General features: G+C 36.7%; 2 protein-coding genes across 3 annotated transcripts in view; both read right to left on the bottom strand.

Moving 5' to 3' along the window:
• The window catches only part of tmem131l (transmembrane 131 like), a 67,948-nt gene extending 61,595 nt beyond the window's left edge, over positions 1-6,353 (bottom strand). The window contains exons 1-2 of one of the 2 annotated variants that reach the window (XM_044114728.1): positions 6,124-6,353; positions 4,427-4,500 (exon numbers count right to left, since the gene is read on the bottom strand). In XM_044114728.1, coding sequence (XP_043970663.1) covers positions 4,427-4,500; positions 6,124-6,247 — 198 coding nt within the window. In that variant the 5' untranslated portion in view covers positions 6,248-6,353. The remainder of the gene's footprint in view (positions 1-4,426; positions 4,501-6,123) is intronic. The other variant, XM_044114727.1, reaches the window with a different exon arrangement.
• Positions 6,354-7,695: 1,342 nt separating this feature from the next.
• Positions 7,696-26,463, bottom strand: mnd1 (meiotic nuclear divisions 1 homolog (S. cerevisiae)). The gene is made up of 8 exons (XM_044114726.1): positions 26,292-26,463; positions 25,642-25,707; positions 21,219-21,276; positions 17,777-17,925; positions 15,855-15,929; positions 15,625-15,739; positions 9,570-9,614; positions 7,696-8,530 (listed from the first exon to the last, which is right to left on the bottom strand). The coding sequence occupies exons 1-8, from the start codon at positions 26,292-26,294 to the stop codon at positions 8,424-8,426; spliced, it is 618 nt and encodes a 205-aa protein (XP_043970661.1). The 5' UTR covers positions 26,295-26,463; the 3' UTR covers positions 7,696-8,423.
• Positions 26,464-26,829: the final 366 nt, after the last annotated feature.

Raw genomic sequence — 26,829 nt, 5'->3', positions numbered from 1 at the left:
GGTGTACTCTAAAGCCGCGGGTGTGTTTTGGATCAAGCAGGAACCACATGTCAACTTAACCAATGAACAGCGTCAGTGAGCTGCTACTGCATCGGGCTGCCTTCAGGGACAGTCGGAAATTACAGTTTTCCCGGCAAATCTTTCCCGATCTCATAAGTATTATATTTTAAAATGACCATTTCCAGTGGGGTGGCAGTAGGAGTGGCAAGGGCTCTGTTGGGGGTGGCAAATGCCACCCCGGCCACCCCTCTGGCTCCACCACTGGTTTTAAAGCCCTCTACAAAGGAACCTCAATAAGAAAAGAAAAATATATATTTCTTTGACTGTGCTGGTTTATTATGACGACTGATCTTCAACCTGTAGTGGCATAAATCAAACTGTTATACCTCTTACACAAAAGAGGCACCAACCTTTCAGTAACTGATCATCTTTGGATGCCCTACATTACCCAATGGTTAAATGATGACATCACTGAAGCCACGCACCCTCAGAACAGGAAGTGTCATGTTTTACTGTGAACGGTACCTATCCGACTCCTTTGACCTAATCAACACAAAACTGTGTCCAGAGACAGAAGACAAGTCAGTCAACACCAACAGATTTAGTTAAAGCAGGTGGGCATGGCGGCATGGCAAAATGACCTATAACGCCGTTGCCATATGTGTGGTTCTAATTTCCACATATTTCAGCCAAGCTGCACCAAATTCACTGTGATCGACTCTTGTGGTCCAATATTTGCTGGCATGGCCTAATTACTCCACAGTGCCCCCTAGAATATTTCTTTAAAAAAAAAAAGAATCAGCCCCAAGCCATGCTATAACCCAGAGTTATGAAACATGGCACACAAGTGTATCTTGTCAGGACCTACAAAAAAAACCATGGTCCAAACCCAACAGGATGTTGGCAATTTTGGATGAAAGCCGCCATTTTGTCTTTTTTATTGACATTGTATCTGAGCGTACTCATCCTACAGCTTTTGAGATACAGCATTCAAACTCTGTCAGCACAGTCTTGAGGCATTGAAGGTCAAAAGTTACAATTTTTTGTACATCAAAGCATGTGTCAAACTTTGACAATTCACCATAAAACAGCAAGGTTCAATAACTTCCACATGCAAGGTCACAGCTGCATCAGACTTTCTATGTCTCATTACAGACCAACCCTCATCACATTCACATGGTCATTTGATGATATCACCTTTGCTCCACCCACTTCCGATAGGAGGTCCTGTTTTTTCTGCTGCATGTCTTACTTTTACTTTCATTCATTTAGTTTTAAACAAGTGCCAAGTGACATAAAATTATATGATGATGAAGTCTGTCAATGCAGTCTCCTGGCTGAACTGTGTGGGCATGGCTGAATGGCAAATTTTAATCCCTCGCCATATGTATACGCTCGTGTGTAAAGCATATGCAATAATCATAATCATATGCATAAATCAAATGCATCATCAGATTTGCACCAAACTTGTTATGATTGACTTTTCTGAATCTCTAAAGAGCCCAGTAGCATTAAATTGTAAATTGACTCCATTGCACCCCCTATGCTATTCCACCACCTATATCTCCTCACTACATCAGCCGATCTGAACCAGATTTTTTGTGTATCGTCGGGAGCGCTACCGAACACATCGATGCGCATCACCTAGCGCAGTGTTTCCCAATTCCAGTCCTCGGGGCCCCCCTGCCTGCATGTTTTAGATGTGCCTCTATACCAGAACAGCTGATTCAAATGATTGCATGACATCTTCTGCAGCCACCAAGTACTGCAGGAGCCTGTTAATCACCCAAAGATTCAATCCAGGTGTGTGGCAGAAGGGAAACACCTAAAACATGCAGGCAGGGGGGCCCAAGGACTGGAATAGGGAAACATTGGCCTAGCGGACAGGTACGAGCAGTAGACAAGAGTAGGGCTGTTGTAAACAAATATTTTTGCAATTGTGTAATCTATTGACTATTCTTACGATTAATCGGATAAAAAAAGTTATAAAATAAAATATTGGTAAATCTGGCATAACACCAGTGTTACTATCGGATATCAATATCAGTGCAGTTTTTCATATTTGAGCTTCCCTAACGGTTACTTTTCTGTAGTTTAGAAAACTAACCCTAACAATAATAGTTCACTTTCTAAGTTAACCTGAAGAAAAGTTATACAAAGATACGAAATTATATTCAATTTAATAATAAAGAGGCAGGCTCACAAATACATTTATAAAAAAAAGTCTAAAATCCAGCTTTTAGTTTATGTATTCATCTTCAGTCAGTTTAATAGATAAACTCTCACCTTGCCCCATACCTGTCAAGCTTCAGGTTTGAGAATACGGGAAATGTCGCCTGGAGTGGGGGTTCTTGGGGTGGTGGTGGGGGGCAGGCAAACGAGCGAACGTAAGATGGGGATGAAGAGGAGGAAATAGACCAAGGGACTGACGAACATAAGTCCAGGAACCAGTAGACCAGGGGACAAAAGTAAGAACGGGGGGCAGCAATACAGGATATTTACGGTACCTTCATTCGTCACACTTAGAAACTCATCTACCAACCATGTACAGCCACAATGCTCACCGCCACCTGTTTGTTCAGACCGGGATGATACGAAATTTATTGTGCAGTTCGTACGTAAAGCTACACTTACACTAGAAGCATCAACTACTTAGAAGCCCCCCGTGTTCAGCCTATCCACTTACCTCTATAAATACTCCCACAGTGCTCTTCCTGTCGTTCGCTTTAAACCAGCACAACTAACAGCATTTCAGCATGGATTTAGTAAATTCTAGAAGAGGGGGCCTACTTTAATTGGCCAATCTTAAGAGCAATCAGTGATAATTGTAGTTTACTGAGATGTATTTATGGACAAACAGAGCTCAAACTCACAGCATCAGATTGCTGCTGTGGTAACAAAAGTCTAATAAAAGACTGCTCTTTGAACCTTTACAAAGTAACTTGCCAGCTCCTTAAAATCTTAATTTTAAATGTTAAACGATTTAAAATCTTTTGATTTATATATTCTGAAACCATTAAATAAAATTTAACAACATTGATATTCTCAATAAACGTTACATTTATATATCTTTGGTCTGTGATAAAATATTAGCATTTAAGGGGACCCGAAAGCCTGGGGAGCCTAAAGCAGCTGCTGACTCAATTTGAATTAAATAGAAGTGCAAATAATTTACTCTTTTTTGGGGGGATTTGTTGTTTTTAAGACTTTATAGTTGTGGGTTTAAAGAACATTTCACTGGCAATGTCTTTGCATAACATATAATTACCCAGGATAAATTTTACATTTTCTGTTGACTTAACATCTTTTAATCCAAAAACACGGTGGGTCGCTAGTGGACCACCCTGTTGCCCTGATCACCAGGCTTAGCAAGTTTTCTGTTGTTGGTGGAAACTCTAGCAATTACTTACCTGACTTTTAGGTTAATTTATTTTATAGACTTTTCTAAGAAGCAGAAGTCGTGGAGCCTCCTGAACAACCATCATGCCAAAACCACCAGAGAATTAAATGCTGCAGAACCAACGCACATTTATATTGAACAAATAATGTACGAGAGTCTAATATGCTGTCACAAACCCTGCATCTTCTCGATGTAGACTATCAATTTCAGTTACAATCTCAGTTAACTGTCACATTTACTGCAACAGTAAATGCGCAATAGTTGTGAGCAACGTGAGACACGCTACTAGGAAAGGCCATTGTTGAGCGTTAGCTTGTGCTAGCTGACAAATGATGTTCATGCCGAACAACAAGACATCATTATGTTCCTTTAAATTTTCCCCTTCGGGACTCAATAAAGCATCATTATCTTATTGCATCACATTGCCATCATCTGCAGATTTGTGTTGAAGAATAGAAGAATTCCCCAGTCTTTGGATTCCTAACTAAATAGCAAGCAAAAAACTAATTATGCCATGCAGCTCTGTTCTATGCAACTGGGAGAAAATGCATGCGTTCATGCTCTGTTTTGCAGCCGACAGGAAAACGTTTTTCTTTTCCAGCAGCCACCACAACAGCAACTTAACATCTTCTTGTAATGAAATGGGTGGAGCTCCACTCAATTGTCCTGTGAGGGGCGTGGCACAGCTTGGAGTTGCTAGATAACAGAATTGTGATGTAACAGTTTAGAGGTTTTTTGCAAAAGGTTGTTTTGCAGACACCAGCAGAACATTTACCAAAAAACAACAGGAGTTTTTTGGGGGGGTTTTATCTCATGGACTGATGCTAGCACCAAGAGATACCCAAATGACAAGATAGAAACATGCAAAAAGAGAGTTTGCATGTTAAAAATGCCCTAAATCCTCAGCAAAATGTTGCTGCTTTCACAGCCACACACACTGCTGGAGTATGGCAATTATGGGGTACGATTTACACACTTATAGTTCCTCCTCAATACAAACATACTCTAGAAGGGAAGTGTAAATACCTGAAGCGGCACAAATGGGTCCGTCTCCTCTGGCTGCCAGACCTCAACCACGCTCGTGGACATCTGACTCAGAGCTTTGTGGGAATGAGATGAAATCAAATTTACAACTTGTTATGTTAAGCTATGTGAAAAACAGACACAGTATCAGATATAAGCAGCAGGTTTAGGTTAGGAGCTACAACTTATATTATGTTGCAGGCTAAACTCTCGTAATTCTTTATTTTTTTTAGATTTATAAAACAATAAGTCAAAAATTATTCAAAATAAAGGAAATTGTAGTTTTACATCCCCCCCACCTTGCTATCAGAATGTAAATTTAACACTATATTTTCATATATACACACACACATATGTATATATAAATATACACACATATATACATACAACACACTGCTATGGTCCAAACTGGAAATTCAGTCCAGCTCATAGTACTAAGAGCATCTCTGATGTGCATGTTGCACATAGGGTTCCTGCATTGAAAAACCTTATGAGTGAAGCAGTACAATTTGTATTTTTGTGTGCAATTTAAATTTACTTATATACTTGATGACAATAAAGGATAAAAAAAAAATTAAAACAATGTACTCCAGTGTTCAAGAATGTGGATATTAGAGAGCCCTTAACAATAGAGCCAAATTGGAAGTAAATTTAGGTCTTCTCTTATTTAATCAATTTTGAAAACATTCTAATAAGACAACTGTATTCAAGATAAGAATAATTTACTAAAATATCCAGAGACTTAAATAAGAAAAAAAACATAAACACTGAGTCTGAGAAAAGAGTGGCATATTTAAAAAGGACAATAAGTAGAAAACCTTCGTTATTGACTTTTAAAAGTAGAATCTGAGCCAAATCTGTCAGTTTGACTCTTCTCCAGAGTAGTTCCCAGTTTTTGGTCCTAAAGATCTCTTTTACCTTTGAAACCTGGTTTAAATGTACATTTATAAAATATACAAATAGGATACCTCATGCTGTCCTGAAATCTCTCTGCAGGTTGGAGGAAGACATATTGATCAAATATTGTCACTCACTCACTGTTGTTGCTACAATCCATCCATCGGTCATTTGCAGATTGCTATAAAATAACTTGGCGTAATGACTTTACCATTCCCATAATTTAAATTCGATGCAGTCAGCTCGTGTTTATAGGTGAATTTTTTTTAAATAATTGGCAGTGTGCTCTACTGGTCTGCTAAATAGGCTTAGAACATAATAGTTTGTGCTAGGACTTGCTTCTGATTGAGATTAAATAAAAAAGAATTGAAATATGTCCATTTGAATTGCATGTTTGTATTAACGCTATATAAACAAACTGAATTATTAATAAGAAGATATCTGAATTTGTAGCGAATGACAAGCAATCGCATGAGCCAGGAAACGAGTCCTGCTCGGGAAGTTGACAAAGACTGTTTGCTAGCTGCTTGTTTAGCACCAGGTTAGCTCAGAGGCTTACGAACTTAGAAAAACAAACACTTTATTGCTAATGGAAAAAATAAAACATTAAATGGTGCAGAATTGCTCTAAAAACCCCTTCTAGATTTTATAGTACGAAGAGATTAAATTGGTAGTAGAATAGTTAATCTTCTCTACCATTTTCGAGCCTAACGCAGTCAGGTAGCTAACTTAATTTTTTTTCTCCTAGAAACGGTTGTTATTGATTCAGCCCGAAAACGCTTAAAACAAAGGTGAAAACAAACCTTGCAGCTGAGCCCCTCCGTGTTGAACGTATGGTAGAAGTATCTGAAGTATTCCTAATAATATATTAATCCACGTTTTCCCGTGACAGTGGTTGTCCTGTTGGAAATCCTGTAGCCCCGCCATGCCGCCTCTGAGCTAGCAGCCTGCCGTGTGTTTCGCTGCGTTGCTCTTTCTGTATCAGAGCTGCAGCAGCAGCTTCCTCATCGCCCGCTGAAAGCACAGCGTGTAATGGGTGTAGCTCCCATCACTGCTGTTTATGCACGTCTATAGCAGAATAAAACAAACAAGTGTGACTAAAAGGTATCAGGCAACGTGTTTAAAGTACTCTGAAGGGACGGAATGTTAATAACAGGGTTATTTCATTTTTCATAGTTTCATCCCGTCATTACGTTCACCACGTTTCAGTTCAGTTTGCACAGCATTAATCTATATATCTATATCTATATAAAAAGTTATTTCATGATACTGCAGCCAGACATAATCTCGTGGAAGAAAACTGTGCAGAAAATAATGTGAAAAGCAGACAGCAATGACTCTTCAGCTTTTCATCCTGAGCAAGCAAAGGGCGATAGTGGAGAAAAATATTTTCTCAACAGGAGGATACCTCCAGCAAAACCATGGGTGTCCATTTTCCTCTATCCATTTGGGGTTAAGAGGACAGAAACTCATAAATGAATTAGGAATCTGAGATAACAAGTTGGAAACATTTATATTAGATTTTCACAAAAAAGGTACTGTAGGATGTGTATTGCTAATATTGTTGACATTTGGAAAATAACATTTTCTTACTGAGCATTAATTTAATAATCACTACAAGAAAACATTTGCTTTTGTCTAGGAGCAAATACTTAGATGTCTCAAGAGAACTGAGGCTAAGGGAACTCCACCATTTGTAATCAAAGCGTTAACAGGCATTGTCAGGTGAATGAATCATAGTTAGGACAGGTTGGACAAGTACCTGCATGATGCCACTTTTCACACATGTGGGTGTGTCAGCGCTCTAAAAACTGGAGCACATTTTTCAGCTGCATCAGTACTGCCGCAAACAGCAGTACAGAAAACAAACCTGACTTTGAGCCTCACCAGATTTTAAAGACCGCATCTGCTACTGCGAAAACAAACTAAACAGAACTTGTTTAAGCTCAAAGAGGGGCTGGAGCCTATCCCAGCTGTTATCAGGTGGGTTACACCCGGTTTGCACTGCCAGCCCATCACAGGATCAACACAGTCACTCCCATAAGTCAATTCAAAGAAAACAGTTATAATAAGGAGGTTTTTCTAACAGAGGAAACCCAACAATACAGTGGGAAGAATTTTTAAAAAAATGCAGACTTTGCTCAAAAAGCAGACTGCTGTAACAAATGTAGCAAGGTGTTGCCCGCACATAAAACATTTCAAATTTAAATCAGCCAACCAAGACGCATCAACTAGGTCAGAGGAGTAAACACAGAACAACCAAATACCCGTTTTACATTTGTTTAAACAGAAAGCAAAGAGAGGAAATGGGCATTTTAGATGCCTTAAGACAAGAAAGTTCCCTTTTTTCTACATACAGAAAAGAATTGTGCAGCTCTGGTAGAAGAAATGCTTTAATGACATATTTTGCATAGACATAAAATGGAAAACCTGGTGTAAAAAAAATAAAAAAATCTAAAATTTAAACAGTGATAACAGCTGGTACAAAGACTATGCAACTCATGCTCACTTTTTTTTGTAATGAAATAACTTTATTGCACCTGAAGTAGTAAATATTTACAAAACTATTACTTAAACTTTTCTTCAACATTTTACTCCGGTATTTGTCCAACTGCATTTAATCAAGGATGTTCAAATGTGACAAACATGGAAAATCTAAGAGGAAAAGTACATTAGTACTTGATCCCAAGTCATCTGTAGAAGACATGCAAATACTCCAATTGAAGATCCAGTTGGAATGAGAGTTGATTCTTTTCCATCATCAGCTTGGAGGTCTCAGTTTTTATTCAAACAGGTGCCCACCATGTCAGTCTGCTTACTTATTTAATCACAAGATGCCCCGCACACCCTGCCACTACTCAGTCACTAATGCTTGACTGTATTTTGCAGTTGCACCTACGCACCGTCTGTACTGATGAATCCATCTGGGTTGGCGAAATCACAAACGTCTCTCTTCAAGACGTTTGTGATTTCGCCAACTGAATCCTCGTGCATTATCTTTGCTCCAGGAAACACAACAAAAACTTGAAATTAAGTCACTTGGAAAACTGAGTTCAAACAAAATCTCCAATAAACAGTTTTCCCTCTGTGGAAGATATCCCAATCAGTCCATGTAGTCAAAGTCCTCAGGGATGCCAAAAGCCTTGTTGATGCGGCTGTCGTCAAAAGAAAACTTCTTTTTTGTCCAAGACTTGATAGCAAAAACATTGTCTGAAAGAGGAAATAATCCAATATTGATAAAACATAAATCCGACAAGAAGTATGTAAAAGTAGTACACCTGAGCAGTGAAGAGAATGGAGAACTACTCTTAGCTATCAACTTACCTGCAGCATCTAGAAAAGATTTGGTTAATTATGGCAACAAATATATTGAAAATGAGGTACTCTGTTTCTGTTTTCCACTGTTGCTTAGCAATGTCACAGAGGCAACAAAGGATATACACTATTTAATCTTTGTGGGAACAACTGTATGAGAAATGCACATCAGCTTTAAATTTGAGTATTAACAGAACTACCCAATTAAGGATGACAGTGGATAGTGAAGGTTTTTTAAAAGTGAGCATCTGTGAAGAGTTTGAGTCATCAGCATATAAAAGTTCAAAACGGTCTTGGTTTAGAAAATCAAAAATAAAAGTTGAGTATGGACAGTTAAGTTAGAAGCTAGTCAGAATAGGGAAAAGGTCAAATTCAACTTCTGCCAACTGAAAACAAAGGACCACATATTTGCTGATGCAAAACAAAATACCTCTACAAAGTTTACAAGTGCAAAAAGTCTGTTTTGCAAAAATTCCACCAATTAATGCTAAATCCCACTAACACGTTTACCTTCTACTTTAGTCCTCTAGACAAAACAGAAGTAATGAAATGAGTCACATGCTTGTGTGGGTGGGTCTACAAATTCGATTGAAGTTACAAACTGCAAAGAATTAAGATTTCATCAGCTAACTGCACCTAACAGCAGGACAGATGTTACGTAGAGCAAAAAAATAAAATATGCTCTGTACATTTCAACAGAGAATATGTACAAGTTTGATTTTGTGAGCTGATTTATTTGAATGTCAGTTCACTAAGGCTCAAAGACTTTTTTTCATAATCATAGCTAAATCACAAGAAAAGTAATGTTTCACATTCACTCAGTGAAGTGGTTTGAACCAAGTTTACTTCAGCAAATTTAGAGATTTGTGTACCTTTATGTCACCAGTCATTACAAATAATATCTAGTACAAAAAAAAACATATCAAGAACTTACCTGTCCACCTGGAGACAGCTTCTTTTGCTACAACATTTGACTTTCCTGCAAGACACATTTTGTCATCAGCATTTGCATTGCATTGTTTAAAAGTTTATGTTGTAACAAATTATTATAATTTTTGAAGAAGCAAGGTAAGCCTATGAAAGAACAAGTAGGGCATTTAAGGAGAAGCATGCAGTGGTGGTTTCCTCAACTCAATGTCTTCAAACAAACATCAACAACAGTGGTGGGTATGCCACAACAAAAAAAGTAATTGTCTCACTAAAGCATCATGTGGCCTTGATTATCAATTACACCTTGACGACTTTTTTTTGTGTTTACAAGCTGACTTATTGCCCCCTGAGGCATGGCAACCTCCTATTTTTCTTTGACACTGTAGTGGAGAGGTTTTCTATATGATTTAGGTCTGGAGAGAGTTTAGACCATTTTGTTCAAGGTGTCTTAGACTCTAGTAGCAATTCCCTGATGATGCCACCTTGATAAGATGCAGGATTGTTGTCCATGTAGATGAAATTAGGCCTGAATTGTTCATTTTGGGCAATATGACTGGTTTAATGACATTATTCAGGTTGCATGTGCTTGTCAGTGTACCATTCAAAAAGGAAAGGCAGTTCTGTATTGATTAGACACACCCGGACACTTTGCACCATCCATCGTACCCGGCCATCCTAATTGTTCTCAGGAGAACATCCTGAGAACAGTCAAGATGATTTATCTTCATCTACCTGCCCTCCTTCTTGTTTATCTACTGTAAAGGCCATTACAGTGTTAAAGAAAAAGAGGTGATGCCATGTCTGAGCAAATAATAAGTCAGCTTGTGAACAACACAAGAAGTTGTCAAGGTGTAGGTCTCGTCTAACATGCTGAGGACTGCTTAAATACCCGTTCAGACTGAACCAAGAAAGTTATAGGTCGATTTGTGGATCAAATACCTCTTGTGAATTTTATTGTTAAAGTTATTACTAGAGAACAAAAAATTGTGGAGAAACATTCAACAATTGGAAATATGAATTCACAAATTTAGAGAATATCACAATAAGGTCACATGTAAAGTTTTGAGGGCAACTTAGGGTCATTCTGAAGACAGAATATCCCTAACCTTTTGTGAGTAGAGTATGTTGAAAATGTGCTTTATTTTCTGTTTCATAAATCATACAACAGTTGGCTTCCAACTTGTCAGTGTAATGAAGCCTATTTTGCTGCTCTGTAAACATCTGCACAAACTTAGATCCACTTTGTTGTAAAATGTTTGACAGACTGAATGGTTTTGGATGCCTTAATTTTGTCTGAAATAATGAAACTCCCAACACCTTGACACCAATCCTAGAACCCTAAACTACTGGCTTAGTTTGAATACCTTACCATAAACATGACCCTTTATTTGATTAATGAATGAGTGTCAATTATATCTGTGGTTTGGTCAATAATTCAAAAAATGAAAAATTAGATGGACAAAAGCTTCAATTGTGGCATGGCTAATCAAAAATAATAATCTACATGCAACTTTCCAGATATTTAACTTTCCCCCCCCCTTTTTTAGACAATTAGATAGTGATAAAAATCTAGAAATCCAAATATTAATTTTCTTCAACTTTTGTCCAGAACTGGAAAACGATAGAAATCAAAAACCTTACCTTCCATGACTATGAGCCTTGTGCAGACAGAACTATATTGATGTGACTTATGAGCTTCCTTTTTTTTTCTAATCCTACTCTTACCTGACAGTTTATTGGACACTATGGGTGTAGAAGCCAACAATAAGTTCTGATGAATCCTAAACTTTGTCATTCTGCTCTTATGCACACACCCACTAATTTTACATGCTTTTACAAATACTAAAAACACCACTCCTTCCCAGAAAGACAAAAATATCACCTGGTATGATGGTTTGTAGGTTTATATGGATGTAGCATGGATGAATCTGTAAAGAATTTAAGGTTGCATGCCAAGGTACAACTAACAAATATCTTAGTTATTAATTAATGGCACGTTCTGAAGATTACTTAAGCCTTTTATAAAAATAAGAAATACAATGAAAGATGCAACAAACACATAATTAGATTTTTTTTAAAATGAGAAAATAAATATGTTCTTGCCTACAAGAACATATTCTTTTACGGCTTTAGTGTATGCTTGATCCTTTATAGCAAAGAGTGCATCTAGAGCAAAAAATTTAAATACTTCTAATATGAACATGTGAAAAACTCAGTTCTTTCTGCTTGATGTAACCTCAATACAGTGTAGGGCAAAAAAATCTTGATCCTGATTATTTTTTGTATTAACCAATTAATAAATGACAGAAAAAGGTGCATGATAGATTTTTCCAAGGAATTTGAATCAGGTGAAACTAGTTCAAATTTGAACAAAGTTCCTCAAGTTAAGGAACTTAGGGTAGAATATATTTACAAAGGTTTTTTTGCTTAAATTTTTTACAACTTACATTACTGCTCAGACTGTGTTGTTCTATCCAAAATTGGTATTTTTTGAGTCTTCAATTAATGATTAATTTATTACTAAACTAGTTGATATTTCATTAATAAATTCCTTATGAATAATCTGATTAATTGCTTCAGTGATAGCAGTCGTGTTTGATTTTCTACTTGCCTCTGTGTCTTGGGAATTATGGGAGAAAAGTGACACACATAGGCAATTTTATTTTGTTTTTTTAAATTATGAACTACTTTGAGATACGTGGAACTGAGTGTCATGCCTTCAGTCAGCTTTTTCTGAAAGTCTTCTCTGCAAGGTTAATCACACCCTCTCTGCAGGAGACATAACAATATTTAGTCTGCTAAGCACCCAGCTGCATCCTACTTTTTTCTGGAGATGGTTATCTGTCCCAAAGCTTTGTGTGTGTGCATGTGTGTATGGGGGTGTGCGTGTTTAGGGAGAAGGAGAGGGAAAACTGATCCCATAAGGCATGTGAAAACAAATGAGCGAACACAAACCACATATCTCAAACTGTTTATGTTGAAATAGTACAGTTTACAATAGGAATTCTGCAACACTGTAGGCTTGGCAATCGACTTTATCGAGTACATAAATTTTTTAGTCAAGTTACAGTATCTACTTAATTTTCCACCAATGCAATTCTTGGGTTTCCATAGTTCAGAGTGAAAACCCATAAGTTGGTGGGCTATCTTGTTTGACAACCATGTTTTAGAGCTTCTGATTATTTGGACTTTGAAATCAAGGCAACTCACAGAAAGAATGATTGAAATAAAAGCCAGGTTTTGAAAATATTTGCCATTTTTTATTTCTTTTTAAGAAAAGAAAGCCAGGAGTGGGGGGATGGAAGTCAAATACAATTGAAAATCAAAATGGTTATAAAACATATGATTTTATTTTCAAATTGTTGCAGTAAGAAAGGAAAAGCTGAAACCTTAGCTCCCTGTTATGCTTTGGTGGGACTTTTGGAGACCTGTGACAATGTTTTGCTGTCAACGCTAATGAAATAAGGGTAGTACAAAACTAAAGGGGTTATGAAGAACCAAGTTATTTTAAATTATTATTAGGTAATCTGAATCCTTCTGGTGTCAATCATAGTTACTGTAATTATTTTTATTTGGAACTTCTGTAAAGATATTTCACTGAAAAAAATATTTTTACTTCAATATTAAAATTAATGAAATGGTGATCAGTAGGCCAAATGTAAAAATATACATTTTTACTCCAATCCTTAAGTCAATAAAAACTAAATACTTTCAACATGCATATACAGTTTATCACAAAAGTGAGTACACCCTCACATTTCTGCAGATATTTAAGTATATCTTTTCATGGGACAACGCTGACAAAATGACACTTTGACACAATGAAAAGCAGTCTGTGTGCAGCTTATATAACAGTGTAAATTTTTTCTTCCCTCAAAATAACTATATTCAGCTATTAATGTCTAACCTGCCAGCAACAAAAGTGAATACACACCTTAGTGAAAGTTTTCAATATTTTGTGTGGCCAAAATTATATACCAAAACTGTCTCAACTCTCTTGGGCATAGAGTTTATCACAGCTTCACAGGTTGCCATTGGAATGCTTTTCCACTCCTCCATGACATCACAAAGCTGGCGGCTATTCAAGACTTGGCGCTCCTGCATCTTCCACTTGAGGACGTCCCAAAGAGATTCTATTGGGTTTAGGTCTGGAGTCATGCTTTGTCAGTCCATCACCTTCACCTCCAGCCTCTTCAATAAAGCAGTGGTCGTCTTAAAGGTGTGTTTGGAGTCGTTCTCAAGCTGAGACACTGCCCTGCAACCCAGTTTCCAGACGGAGCTCTGCTCTGCTTCAGTATTTCACAGTACATATCGAAATGAAATGTAACAATAATGAAATGTAACTCCCCAACACCTGCTGAACTCATGCAGCCCCAGAGCATGGCATTCCCACCACCATGCTTGACTGTAGGCATCACACACTTATCTTTGTACTCCTTACCTGATTACAGCCACACATGCTAGAGACCATCTGAACCAAAAAACATTAATCTTGGTCTCATCAGACCACAGGACCTGGTACCAGTAATCCATGTCCTCACTGTTTAAAGGCTTTCTTGTGTACAGACTTAAGAAGAGGCTTTTTTCTGGGGTGACAGCCATGCAGACCAATCTTATGTAGTGTGCGGCGTATGGTCTGAGCACTAACAGGCTGACTTCCCACCTCTTTAATCTCTGTAGCAATGCTGATAGAACCGCCGCACCCATCTTTTAAAGACAGCATTTGGATGTGACGCTGAGCACATGCACTGAGCTTCTTTGGACGACCAACGCAAGGTCTGTTCTGAGTGGACCCTGCTCTTTTAAAACACTGGATGATCTTGGCCACTGTGCTGCAGCTCAGTTCCAGGCTGTTAGCAATCCTCCTGTAGCCTTGGCCACCTTCATGTACCACAACAATTCGTCTTTTAAGATCCTCAAAGAGTTCTTTGCCCTGAGGTGCCATGTTGGAACTTTCATTGGCCAGTATGAGAACGTGTAAGAGCTGTAGTACAAAATATAACACAGTTACTCCCTATACACACCTTAGAACTAGTAACACTAACTAGTCACATGACATTTTGGAGGGAAAATGACAAGCAGTGCTCAAATTGGACATTTAGGGGTGTAGTCTCTTAGGGGTGTACTCACTGTTGTTGCCAGTAGTTTAGACATTTATTCTTCCTTCTTTTGAGGGAAGAATAAATTTACACTGTTATATAAGCTGCAGACAGACTACTTTTCATTGTGTCATAGTGTCATTTATTAAGTGTTCTCCCAAGAAAAGATATACTTAAATATCAGCAGAAATGCGAGGGGTGTACTCACTTTTGTGATACACTGTATTGTAAGTGTCTGAATATTAGTGTGTGTGATTGCAGAGGAGTTGGAAATGGAGATCTTGGCCACTGTGACACAGGGTAAACATACTGCAGGGCTGGTGCAACATTAGGAGGTGTAAGTAAACAGAGCAGATAATTTTATTCCATCACATGTCACACAACATGTGATGGAATAATAATTGATATTCATTTTAATTGTATTTTTGATTTGATGATTTTAAGACTATAGCTGTGGGTTTAAATACCATTTCACTGGTGATGTTGTCCTATTACATATAATAACCCAGTAATATTTTTACATTTCCTGTCAACTTAGCATCTTAATACTAAAACACGGTGGACCACCAGTGGACCGCCTCGGCGCCCTGACCACCGGGCTTATCAAGTTTTCTGGGGGAAAACGTTTTGCTCATTGAGTGAACAGATGACCAAGCCTACACCTTAGGAGCCCTTGTTTCCGCAAGAAGTCCTGCTATATAAACAGATATTCTCAATAAACAGAAGGGTGTGTATGAATGCTTTAGAGTGACATGTTGTGTGAATTTGCTGCTCACTCAACAGACTCTTAGAAGACAACTGGAAGTAAACTAGTAAACATCAAATGTGTGACGGTTCAAAAATAGTCTTCAAGCCTTCTTTGAGTGGGTTAATATATCAGCCTTTTAACATGTTCAAAACAAGGATTAATCATGTAATCATTTGAACAAATTGTAAGGTAATGTGGGTGACATGACTCACTCATCGCTTTGATGACGTCGGGGTCACACTCGCGGTATTTCTCCAGCTCGGCTTGCAGCTTCATTCGCTCTTCCCTCAGAGACTGCAGCTGCTTCAGCAGAGAGCTTCTTTCTTTCTATATACATATATATATAGACATACACACACCCTCACGCATAGCCTGTTAGACAGATTCTCATGCACTAAACTTGATGACTGTGTGAAGGTTCTTTGATACCACTTGATCTTACCGTTCCTTCTCGTCCCACTTTTGCCTTTTCCACTGTTTTCTCTATAGAAACTTTTCGCTGCTTTGCATCAGAAGCCTGTAAAAGAAACAAAAACAAGAAAACAACATCAAGCTTCCTATAAAGTCTTGAAGAGTCCTGAAATTTAAGGAGTTTGGTTTCAATATTTTCATGGTCTAAATAATTCTAGAAATTATTTAAAATTTTCTGCAGTTTCATAATTTATTCTGTGTTCTTTATTAATTATGATCAATATCGACATTTCCAAAAGTATGTTGGTGCAATAAGAGCTTTAAAAATGTAGCTTAAATAATAGATGCAAAGTTTTATAGTTATCCATCCATCAGCTAGACTACCCATCACTTGTCCATATTATAATCCAACCTTCTGCTTATAAATCAATGCATGGCTGTCCATTCATCAATTTAAAGCCTGTGGGTTTTACAGGGGCCGCATGAAAAGAGTTTGAACTCAAAAATTAACTGGAAAATATGAAGAATATCTTTAATCACCATTTGGGCTGCAGCTAACAATTATTTTAGTGATTGGGTAAAAGAGAAAAAAAGCCCATTCTGCAGATTTTTCATTAAACCACTTAAGCTTTTTTTTATATGGTATCAGAAATACATGAAAATGTGCAAAGAAACAAGAAATTTAATTAATTTTTGAAACAAGAAAACCAATTTCTATAACGGACCTAATTGCAAGAACAGCATTCCTTTAGTGACACTTGATCATTTGTAGCAAATCATGCATCTGCAGCTAAAATATTATCTAAAAATTACACATATGAAAAGCTCAGCCCTTTCTGCCCTTCTTTGGCTTTTTACTGCTCTAGCTGTGTTGTTCTTTAAGTAAATTGATTTTTTGAGTCCGTATTCTCCATTTAATGAATTGTTTACTAAATTAGTTGGCAATTATTTCAATAACTGATTCATCACAATTAACCGTTTCAGTCCAAATAATCATTATTATATTTTGTAAACAAATGGGTTCTTCTCACTTGGGATGTAAAGGCACAACTAAAGTAATCTAAGTACCAGCTGTCTTTCGGATGCAGCTAGTGATTATTTTAATGAGCAGATTATATTTTTCACTATTTGACTCCACCAATATTATCAGTAATTAGCGCCGTTGATAAAATCTGAAGCCATCAGTGCAGTGATATGACTGTATGACAGCAATGCAAGCACATACTTGTAGGAAATTCACATTGTGCCACAACGCACTGTTGGTTTGCCTCTGAAAAAATGGCAGCTGACATCCTCTGCAGAATTGCTAAGTTAACATTACACCATCTGTCAACCAGGCAACCAAAGAGGGAAGTGGGTCATCACAGACCACAAGAGCGTCAAAGAGCAGTAGAGCGACTTTTATGCCACTATAAACCTCCTACAGATGAGCAGAAAACCAACATGTTTTCTCAGCTAAACTGAGAGAAATTAATTACAATGTATTTTAAACTCTGATTTATCTGCCTTTAAAATAAATCAGAAACTGCCAGAAGTGAAGTTCTGGCATTTTAAAGCACAACAACAAAGTACAGATATTTACTGCCTCTTCTTGTGTCTTTTTAGCAGTTTTCTATGCTATTTTCTGCATCCTGACCTGTAATCAAAAGTTGGAAGCATCATTCTGAGCACAGAGAAGCAGACAAAAAAGGCCTACTGGGAAACTAAATCTCATCTCCTCCCTTCATCAGTTACAGATTTGACTAAAAATAAAGAAGTATAGATGAGTTTATTTGTTAGGTGTGTTAGCAGTATCAAGACACAATAAGGTGTTAAGTGTTTTAAAATGTTCCGTCACACTCTTCCTCAGTTTAAAATCATTTGCTGTCAGCAAAAGTGATTAAAGTCTTGACAGAATACCAGACCTGTTGCTGCACACAACCTGTCAGCAGCAACACAAAAACCATCTGTCACCTGTTTCTGCAGCTCATCCAGCTTGTGCTTGCAAGCATGTAAGGCCTTACTGGGAAAAGCCCAGTAGTAATTGGAGGTGCCAATTCGTTCGCAGTCCACCATGTTGTCATCCACCAGGCTCTGTAGCACTTCCTTCACCGTCATTGGAGCTGAAAGCACAAAAGTTAGAGGACAACAGTCTAGACATGTTTCTCTCAGGACCGAAGGCTACTTGGAGACTTATAAAAAAAAACTACAAGCTCAGCCGTATTTGGCATCAGGGATAATATAGTGTTTTACTGAGGCTCATCACCATCGGGTTTTACTTCTCCAGAGCTCTACTGGATCAGTTCTGGGACCCACAGCTACAGCCAGGCTGACGATTAACACAGTGCCTAAAGGGTTTGCTGCATGAGCAGAAGTTACATCTTAATTGCTGTAGTGGTGAAATGTGATACTCTCATGCTTTGCTGGTTCCCTTCACACTGAAAACAAAAGCTGCTTAGAGGAGGTAAAGCAGCAGCAGAAAAACAAGCTCATGGTTGCTCAGGAAACTGGAAACATAAATAAATTCTCAAACTAACATGGATGCACAGCACTGTGAGGATCATGTTTTTGACTTCTTTTGTGCATTTAATACAATTCAGCCTGATCTGCTCTGTGAGAAACTCCAGAAGACACAGGTGGAGGCCTCAACAATCACCTGGATCTATGACTACCTCACAAACAGACCACAGTTTGTGAGACTGAAGGACTGTGTGTCTAACCAGGTAGTCAGCATCACAGGAGCATCACGGGGCACTGTACTTTCACCATTCCTTTTGTCTCTCTACACTTCAGATGTCCAGCACAAGTCTGACTTCTGTCATGTACAGAAATACTCAGAAGACTCTGCAGTTGTCAGATTTATCAGAGATGGTCAAGAGGCCGAGTACAGAGAGCTGGTGGACCACTTTGTGTCATGATGCGAGAACAATCATCTCATCTTAATTGTGAACAAAACAAGTATTGTTGATTTCAGGAGGAACAGGGTTAGATCAAGTCCTGTTTCCATCATGGGAAAAGTGGAGGTGGTTGAGGAATATAAATCCCTCTGTGTTCATCTGGACAACAAACTGGATTGGAGAATCAACCATGAAGCGTCTATAAGAAGGGACAGAGCAGACTGGAGATTTGAATTATTTATGCATGTTGTATTGCAATTGGGGCTGCCAACGTTAACGCAAACGATTAATCAGAAAATTTTACTGCGTTAATATAACATAAAGAAGATTTCTCAAACTACTTTTTTGACCTAAAAGTCTCTGTGGCAGAAGGTTACCTACTTCAAAGCAGCACGTTCTCAACTCGACACACTGGGAGTAACACAGCCAACAGCAATAAAAGTTGAAATTTCTTTGACTTTCTTGTGTTTCGTCAGTAGCCCTCGAGTTTACATCTACGTGTACGAGCTAAAAATTTCACATGCATGAATTACGCCGGTCGCTCGACTGGGTGAAAACAAGAGACTGCCGCCTCATCGCACAAGTTCCATTTCTGACTTCCTTACAGCTTTCCTGAATATCAACGTCTGGAAAAATGAGAATAAAATGGTTTGAGATGTTAAATAATTTTTTGGAAACATGCATACAGTGCCAGTTTTTGATATATGCTACTTAGGCAGCTACCCAGGGCAGCATCAGTAAGGTGGGCCACCCAAGAACAAGAAAGCTAAATATCTCATATGTGTCAGTTGTGTCCTCAACAAGTTTACTACTACTTGTATGCATGAGTAGTGGAGTAAGTTTTCCTTAGTTGGTGCAAGGGAATAACATTACCTACTTTCTGATGCTGCAAAAAAAAAAAAATTATATATATATATATATATATATATATATATATATATATATATATATATATATATATACATATATATATATATATATATATATATATATATATATATATATATATATATATATATATATATATATATATATATATATATATATATATATATATATATATATATATATATATATATATATATGATAAATGCTTGCATTTTAGTTGGTTGGAGTGTAGCAGAAGGGGCTTACGCGCGGCACTATTCCTGCAAGAACCACAACTGTGGGAGAGTGATTAATCGGATTATTAGATTTTTTAATTGATTGACACTACAAAATCATAAATTATTACCAAGTATTTTAGGCAAAACTGTCTTGTTATAAGTGAAATAATCTGCCAATAGAACTAGGAATTCTTTCCCAACTTTAAGGAAATATTTATTTAAATCAAGCTCGTACATCTTGCTGAAAAGTTACTTCTAAGTTTGTTTTATCTTATTTCAAGTGTATTAAGATATAAGAACTACAAATTAGACTAAAAATACTTTGTAGAATTTTGTGTTCATGCAGTGTGTTTGCAACTATTAAACCTCTAGCACATAATAAATCATTTAGAATATTTAGAGTTAAAATAACGCTTCTCATCTTAGGATCAACCATCAGTTCCAACAGCCATATTCTCATCCTAATCTTATCCCCATAGACCTTGCACAGTTACAGAAACATATTGATTCTATAGAAAATTATAATTCTACTTTTGAGAGTGCACTCTTAAACAGTGTACTCTAAAAATACACTATTTAGAGAACACCTTAGAAAGTGTATTTGGGCTGCAGTTCATCTTATGGACTTATTTACATGAATCTAACTTAATTCTTTTGCTTTAGTTATGACAACTTTCATGAGTTCGATTAGCTACAAGTTACAAATCTTTAACTTAAGGGAATTTGTAGTTTGACTTTTCTATTTTATTTTCTAGAATAAGCATGCTGCTAACACCAACTTTAAATTTATTTACTTGTGATTGAAGTAGAAATAAATTTTTGATTTTTCAAAATATCTTTAGCTGAAAGAAACTAATTTGCATGAAACCAGTGAGCAATTTTAAACTCAGTGATACTCACCTGCATTTTCTCAATCTCAACATAACTTTATAGATAGCAGAACCGTCATAAACAAGTTGAGCAGTAGGTATAGCTGTTACTATACTGTTTAAAACAAAGACACTAAACATATTTCTATTTGAAATGAGGGTATTAACATAGTTAAGGAGTGGTATTTAACTCTGAAATGCCTTCAGGTAAACACTTCAGAGCTCTGGAAAGAAAAACAACCTGCTTGACTTAATTATGTTCCCTGCAAGTCTCAGCAAGAACACTGTGTGCAGAGAACGTGAAATCACTTCTATGTAATCACACTATTTGTATATATTGCATTACTATGAGATTTTAAATGTTACAACTCACTTAATATAACACGTACACACCTTCATAGTGTTAACTCAACAGGATTCATGCAGTCCTGTAGTCACCCCCTTATTAAATATATTTGATTTAGGTTTTTTTCTGTTTTACTGTAATTTATTTTTTTTAAAAGTGAAAGTGACTTTCTTTTGAAAACTGTTTATATTTACTCACCAATGCCCTTTGACTTGGGAGCAATCTTCTCAATGTCTTTAAGCTGAAACACGTCCTTCTAAAAAAAAAAAAAACATGTTAAGAACACCTTAATGGTTATATGCAGGAGGAAGGACACCATTTAATGTCTGTCTACATGTGGAACAGTTTATATTTAGGTTTTATGGATGGTATTACAGGAATCTGGACAATTTTTTTTTTTTTGCAAAATTAATCCCTAGGTTGCACTGGGTATGTTTCCTGCAACCATGCAAATAAAATATTTAAGGAAATTTATCTGTGGCTCTAAAAAAAGACTGAAAATTTTTTAGACTACACCATCACCCACATAATTTAAGTGTTTTACATTAAAATAGAATACAGATAATTCTAAAAATTTTTGGAAATATTACAGTTTGTTAAAATAGAATTTATAGCGTCTACAAAAAATATTCACTCCCTGGGATGTGCTACCATTTTTATTGCTGTTGCAAAACAATCATTAAGATTTGGCTTTTTTGACAAAGAAAAATACTGACAAAAAAACCCCTGTAACATCAAAGTGAAAACTGATTCCCACAAAATGTCGACAGGTAAATAAATATTTATCATCCATCCAGTTTATTCACCAGCACCGGAGTGGTGCCTTTCCCAAGCGAACGTTCCGGGTGAGAGGCAGGGTCACCCTGAGCAGGTCACCAGTCTGGTGCTGAGCAATACAGAGACAGACAGGACAAACAACCACACACACACACACACCCACACACGCACACATACACACACACGGACAATTTAGAGAAACCAATTAACCTTACAGTCATGTTTTTGGACTGTGGGAGGAAGCCAGCGTACCCAGAGAGAACCCACGCATACACAGGGAGAACATGCAAACTCCATGCAGAAAGACTCCGGGCCTGGAATCAAACCCAGGACCTTCTTGTTGCAAGGCAACAGTGCTACTAACTGCGTCCAATATTTAATATATTAACATCATTTGAAATTCAGCCAATTGGTGATAAGTCATCTCAAAAAGAGCAGAATGGAGATCATTGAAGTGAGTGAAGTGATTGTAGTTTAAGATACACTCACTGGTTCATCAGTATGTCATTATAGCATAAATGCTAACGAACACTCCTAGAAAAGGCTATTGAAAAGTATCAGACACAAAAACCTCTAATGCAATAAACATCCCCCAGAATTCAGATAAATCCATAAACTAGAAAATGAAGGAATATGGTTCATGTGTAAATCTCTTATATATATATTATTTCAACTTGTCCTTATTTTTGTAGAAATCAGTTTTCACTTGAGGGATTTTTTTGTAAATGTTTTTAATAAAAAATGTTGTTGATCATGAGTGATTTGTAAAAGAATAAAACATCCAAGGAGCTGAATACATTTTTAGAGGCACTGTACATGAAAATTACAAGACGGAGTCAAAAACAAATTTAACTAAGGTCTTTATTTTTTTATTATAGTTTGTTCTAAAATCTAAATTGCTATGTGAAGTGGTAAAGGCCAATTCAAACATATTTCATCCACCATAGATTAGTAATGTTGAACAAAAATAAATCTGTGAGAAAATAAAATGAAGAGGCAAGATGATTCTCTGCCGAGAGAAAATCTTTGGATTCCCTAAAATGAGTTGAGCTGAAAAAAATGCAGGGTTTCCCCCAGTGTGTTACAGGGGTCCGCCATGCTTTACATGCCCCCCGCCAGGCTAAGCATTGTGTGTTTTTGTTTTTATTAAAAAGAACATTTGAAAAAAATTTATTTTAAGTAAGCCGGATTGCAAGCATCTCTTCAGTGGTGGGCATTTCACTGGCAGGGCAAAATTATTCCTGAAATAAAGATGGGCTTATAGTTTTTAATAGCGATTCATTAAACAGGGAGCATGCACCAATCAGACCGCTGGCACCTCTGTGTGTCAGCCGCTTAGCATGTGTTGTCGTGGCTTGATCTCTGAAGTTTACCTCAATCATATAGCCCCACCTATATGGACATTTGTATCTACTCCCTATGAGGATGAGGAACCATGTTTCTTTGTAGAATTTATCAAGGTAAATTCACCGCGTTTGCTCTGCTCCCACAGCTCAATGTGAACCACAAATGTTCACACATTGATCTCAATGTTCACAGGTGAACATCTAGAGATGCACGTTTGAGGGTGTATCTCAAACATGCATCTCTTGTTATTGTTATCAATAACAATCAATAATGTTATTGATTGAGAACAATCAATAATGTTCTCAATTAATAATGATTGAGTACAATCATTATTTCTGCCGTGTGTGTTCACGTGTCAACATGCTGACTCTGTCTGCAATTTATAAAGTTTGAGTTAGCTGGTTCATTATGGACCAGTGGCTCACTCGCAACTAGTGCAGCATGCTGGTTTATTTTTATTTTAGTTTATTTTTTGAGGCAACACAATGTATACCAAATGCTTTGTCAACTTAAAGTCAGGTAGAGCTGCAGCGCTGCCGCACAGAGAACAGAAACTCCCATAAACCTCAGGCAACGAAAGCAGACTCTGTGGTGCTTATTAAAAACTCAGCAAACACAAAGTGGTAGAGCTACTAAAGCCACATAAATTAAATCTCCTGTTCCCCCCTCTACATCCAGCAGCATAGTTGAGCTGTGCAGCGGGTCTAGCTCATCATGCAGAGCAATCTAAATGTTGAATCAGGCCTTGAACAGAATTTGGGCTAGAGTTTTTTTTTTAATTTGTTGCTGCAAACATCAGCACCTCTAACAGCATTTCACCATGGGGGCCTAGTTTAATTGGCCAACCAGTCAAATGTAATTGTAGTTTACTAAGATGTATTTGTGAATAAACAACTAAAACTCAAAGATTAAACTGAGACCATCAGATGATTGCTATGGTAACAAAAGAATCTAACTATGACGATTGTTCTTTGAAGTACTTTTGCCAGCTCCTTAAAATCTTACATTTACCTGTAAAACAATTTAAAATCTTTTAATTTATTTATGCTGAAACAATTAAAGCAAATTTAACAGCATTGATAATCTCTTCATTTATTCCTTGGGTCGGTTCTAAATGTGATCAGCATAATGTTTTTTGATCCACTAACTGATGACTGAATTTGGATTTAACAAAAGTGCAAATAATTGACTTTTATTTTAACTGTATTTTTTTAATTATTTGTTGTTTTTAAGATTCTATAGTTGTGGGAGTAAGTATTGCCGGCAATATTTTCCAGTAACATAATTACTCAGTAATTTTAACCCTAACCCAGTAATTTACGGTTCCTGTCAACTTACCATCTTGGCCTCAGTGCACCGACCACCGAGCTTAGCAAGTTTTCTAGGGGAAACCCTGAAATGTAATACTCTATTCATCACACACTTAATTATATTTGATTATATACAGTAAGCCAAATATAAACAAAAACTAACAATTTCATTGCTTGGAATGTCCTTGCCAGCAAAGTTTAAAAGATAAAACTTTAACAAGTTCATATTAGCATTAGTTCATTTCCAATAGCAGTGCTGCTTTTCAAACAAACAATTCAATATAAAGAAAAATAAACTAAATGTAATTACTAACATCAGATTTATAAAATTTTTATGTTTTTTGTCTAAAATATAAATCAATTAAATTTTATTTGTACTGCACTTTCCAGCAACAATGCATTTCAAAGTGTTTTACATCATAAAAAAAAAATACAAAGTCAAGTGCCATCGTTACACATCAGACTGTTGATAAATTTTTTATTGATTGTGTTTTAAAAGCAACTCAGTTAATAAGGGAACATGGTAATGGCGATTGAAGTTTATTTAATTATTTTAATTTTAATTGCTTAATTAATGACTAATGAAAGGAATTGTATCAATGTAATGAGCTATGCTTCATAAACGGTGAAAACAATTGTAATTTTAATTTAGATCTAATGGTGGTTGATGACATACAAGGATGGCTTTAATAAATCACCATCTTACCATCTGATCAGCTCCAGCCTTCTCAAAGTTGACTGAATGCTACAGTAAGGTTTTTAGTCACATTTTACACAACAAACTGAAAAGATCTTTCATTTCTCTTCTTTCTAAACTCTTCCACCAGCTTCCTACTCTCACTACAAATCATATCATCTGAATACTCACCCCATCAGGAGACCTGCATCTGCATATGACAACCTTTCCATCATCATCATCATCATCATCATCATCATCATCATCATCATCATCATCATCATCATCATTTTTAACAATAATTTGTCTCTATGGAGACAGATTGACTGAAAGGCAATATAATATTTCAGGGCTTTAAGCATTTTTGTCAGAATATTTTACAGCATTTACGAACAAAAGAGTGAAGAGGGTCTAGTTCAGTGTGTAACTGAACTAGTTGGACTGGAACATTAGCATTTTTTTCATGCCATGAAAAAGAGTAATTTATTTCACCAGTGACTGAAAAACTTACTGATTCAAAGAAAATCTCCATCATGCGAGTTCTCTTCTCTTCCAAACTGAGTCCTTTCTTTTTTGACTGCAACAGATCCAAATGATGATCCCAAAACATTAGAAACCAATAAATCACCAACAAATTGTTTCCTGTGTAATTAATCTACAGTTGAAATAATCACCAACTATCTGAACTATAAGCATTCTTGATTTTAATTTAGTGGATTGGTACATTTAAAGGTAAATTAAGAGAAGTTGTTTTGCCTCGTCTGTTCCGTCTTAGAATGATTTGCAGTCATTTTAGGTTTTCTATTAGCCATCGCCATTACTAGTACTCTAATTAACAAACTATAATGATTTAGCTTAATGTATTTTTCCCCCTTTGGCGAATTTGCCTCTCTCAATATGGATGGCGACATGACGAATGTGGCATCTACTCTTTCTTTTTAACTTAACGTTGACTTTAGATTTAGCCCCATAAAATAGATAGTCATCAGTCATTGTCACCATTAGGTTTGTGAAAGATATCTCCTGGGTTTTAGTTGGGAAACAGCAGACAGTCGGGTGGCGTTTCATTATAAACTAGCTTGAAAAAAACTCGTTGCTGGTTAGGTACACGAATGCCTCACCGCTGATCATCAATTCCGAACTAAGAAAACATTTACTTACCATTTTCAGGCGGGACTGCACCAGTTACACCGGTAACACCGTTTTCGGTAGTTTCACCGCAATATATCAGTATATATATTCAGTTTATCTGTAATCCAAATGACAAAAACATCGCCTGGGTGCTACTGAATTTCCCGCGATACAGTGTCAGGGGTGAATGCTGCATTCAAGTCTACTCGTAAATTCTCACACTGCCATTTAACACAGAGGTGTTGCAAAAAAAAAAACTGGACATTTTTGTTAAAATAAAGTGACTGAGAATCATAAGGAAAACTGAAATTAACTTTTTTTAACTAGTGGAGAGTGGTAGTATACGTCTAGAAAATCTATATAATGTCTTTCCCAATCGTCCTTCAAGGCATCAGCTTAAACATCTATTCTAGTGCTGCCCTCTTCTGCATTAAAGTAGCAACATCGCAATATAAAAATATTTTTTCTTTAAGTTACAACTTTTTTTTCTCCTTACACGCGTTCTCGCCCCTGAAGCCAAACATTTTTTTCCCGTTGGCACTTTGATTCAGTTTGGAATTACAAATAT

The sequence above is a fragment of the Gambusia affinis genome, linkage group LG04 (genome assembly GCF_019740435.1).
Source record: "Gambusia affinis linkage group LG04, SWU_Gaff_1.0, whole genome shotgun sequence".
Classification (NCBI taxonomy): Eukaryota; Metazoa; Chordata; class Actinopteri; order Cyprinodontiformes; family Poeciliidae; genus Gambusia; species Gambusia affinis.
Note: the sequence above shows the minus strand (reverse complement) of the source record. Positions and strands in the feature narration are given on the sequence as shown.

Coding starts and splice junctions, on each gene's coding strand:
- mnd1 (XM_044114726.1), bottom strand. Junction 15,740..15,854: donor AAGTGGGACGAGAAGGAACG/GTAAGATCAAGT, acceptor ATATGTATATAG/AAAGAAAGAAGCTCTCTGCT. Junction 9,615..15,624: donor CGACGTCATCAAAGCGATGA/GTGAGTCATGTC, acceptor TGTGTCTTGCAG/GAAAGTCAAATGTTGTAGCA.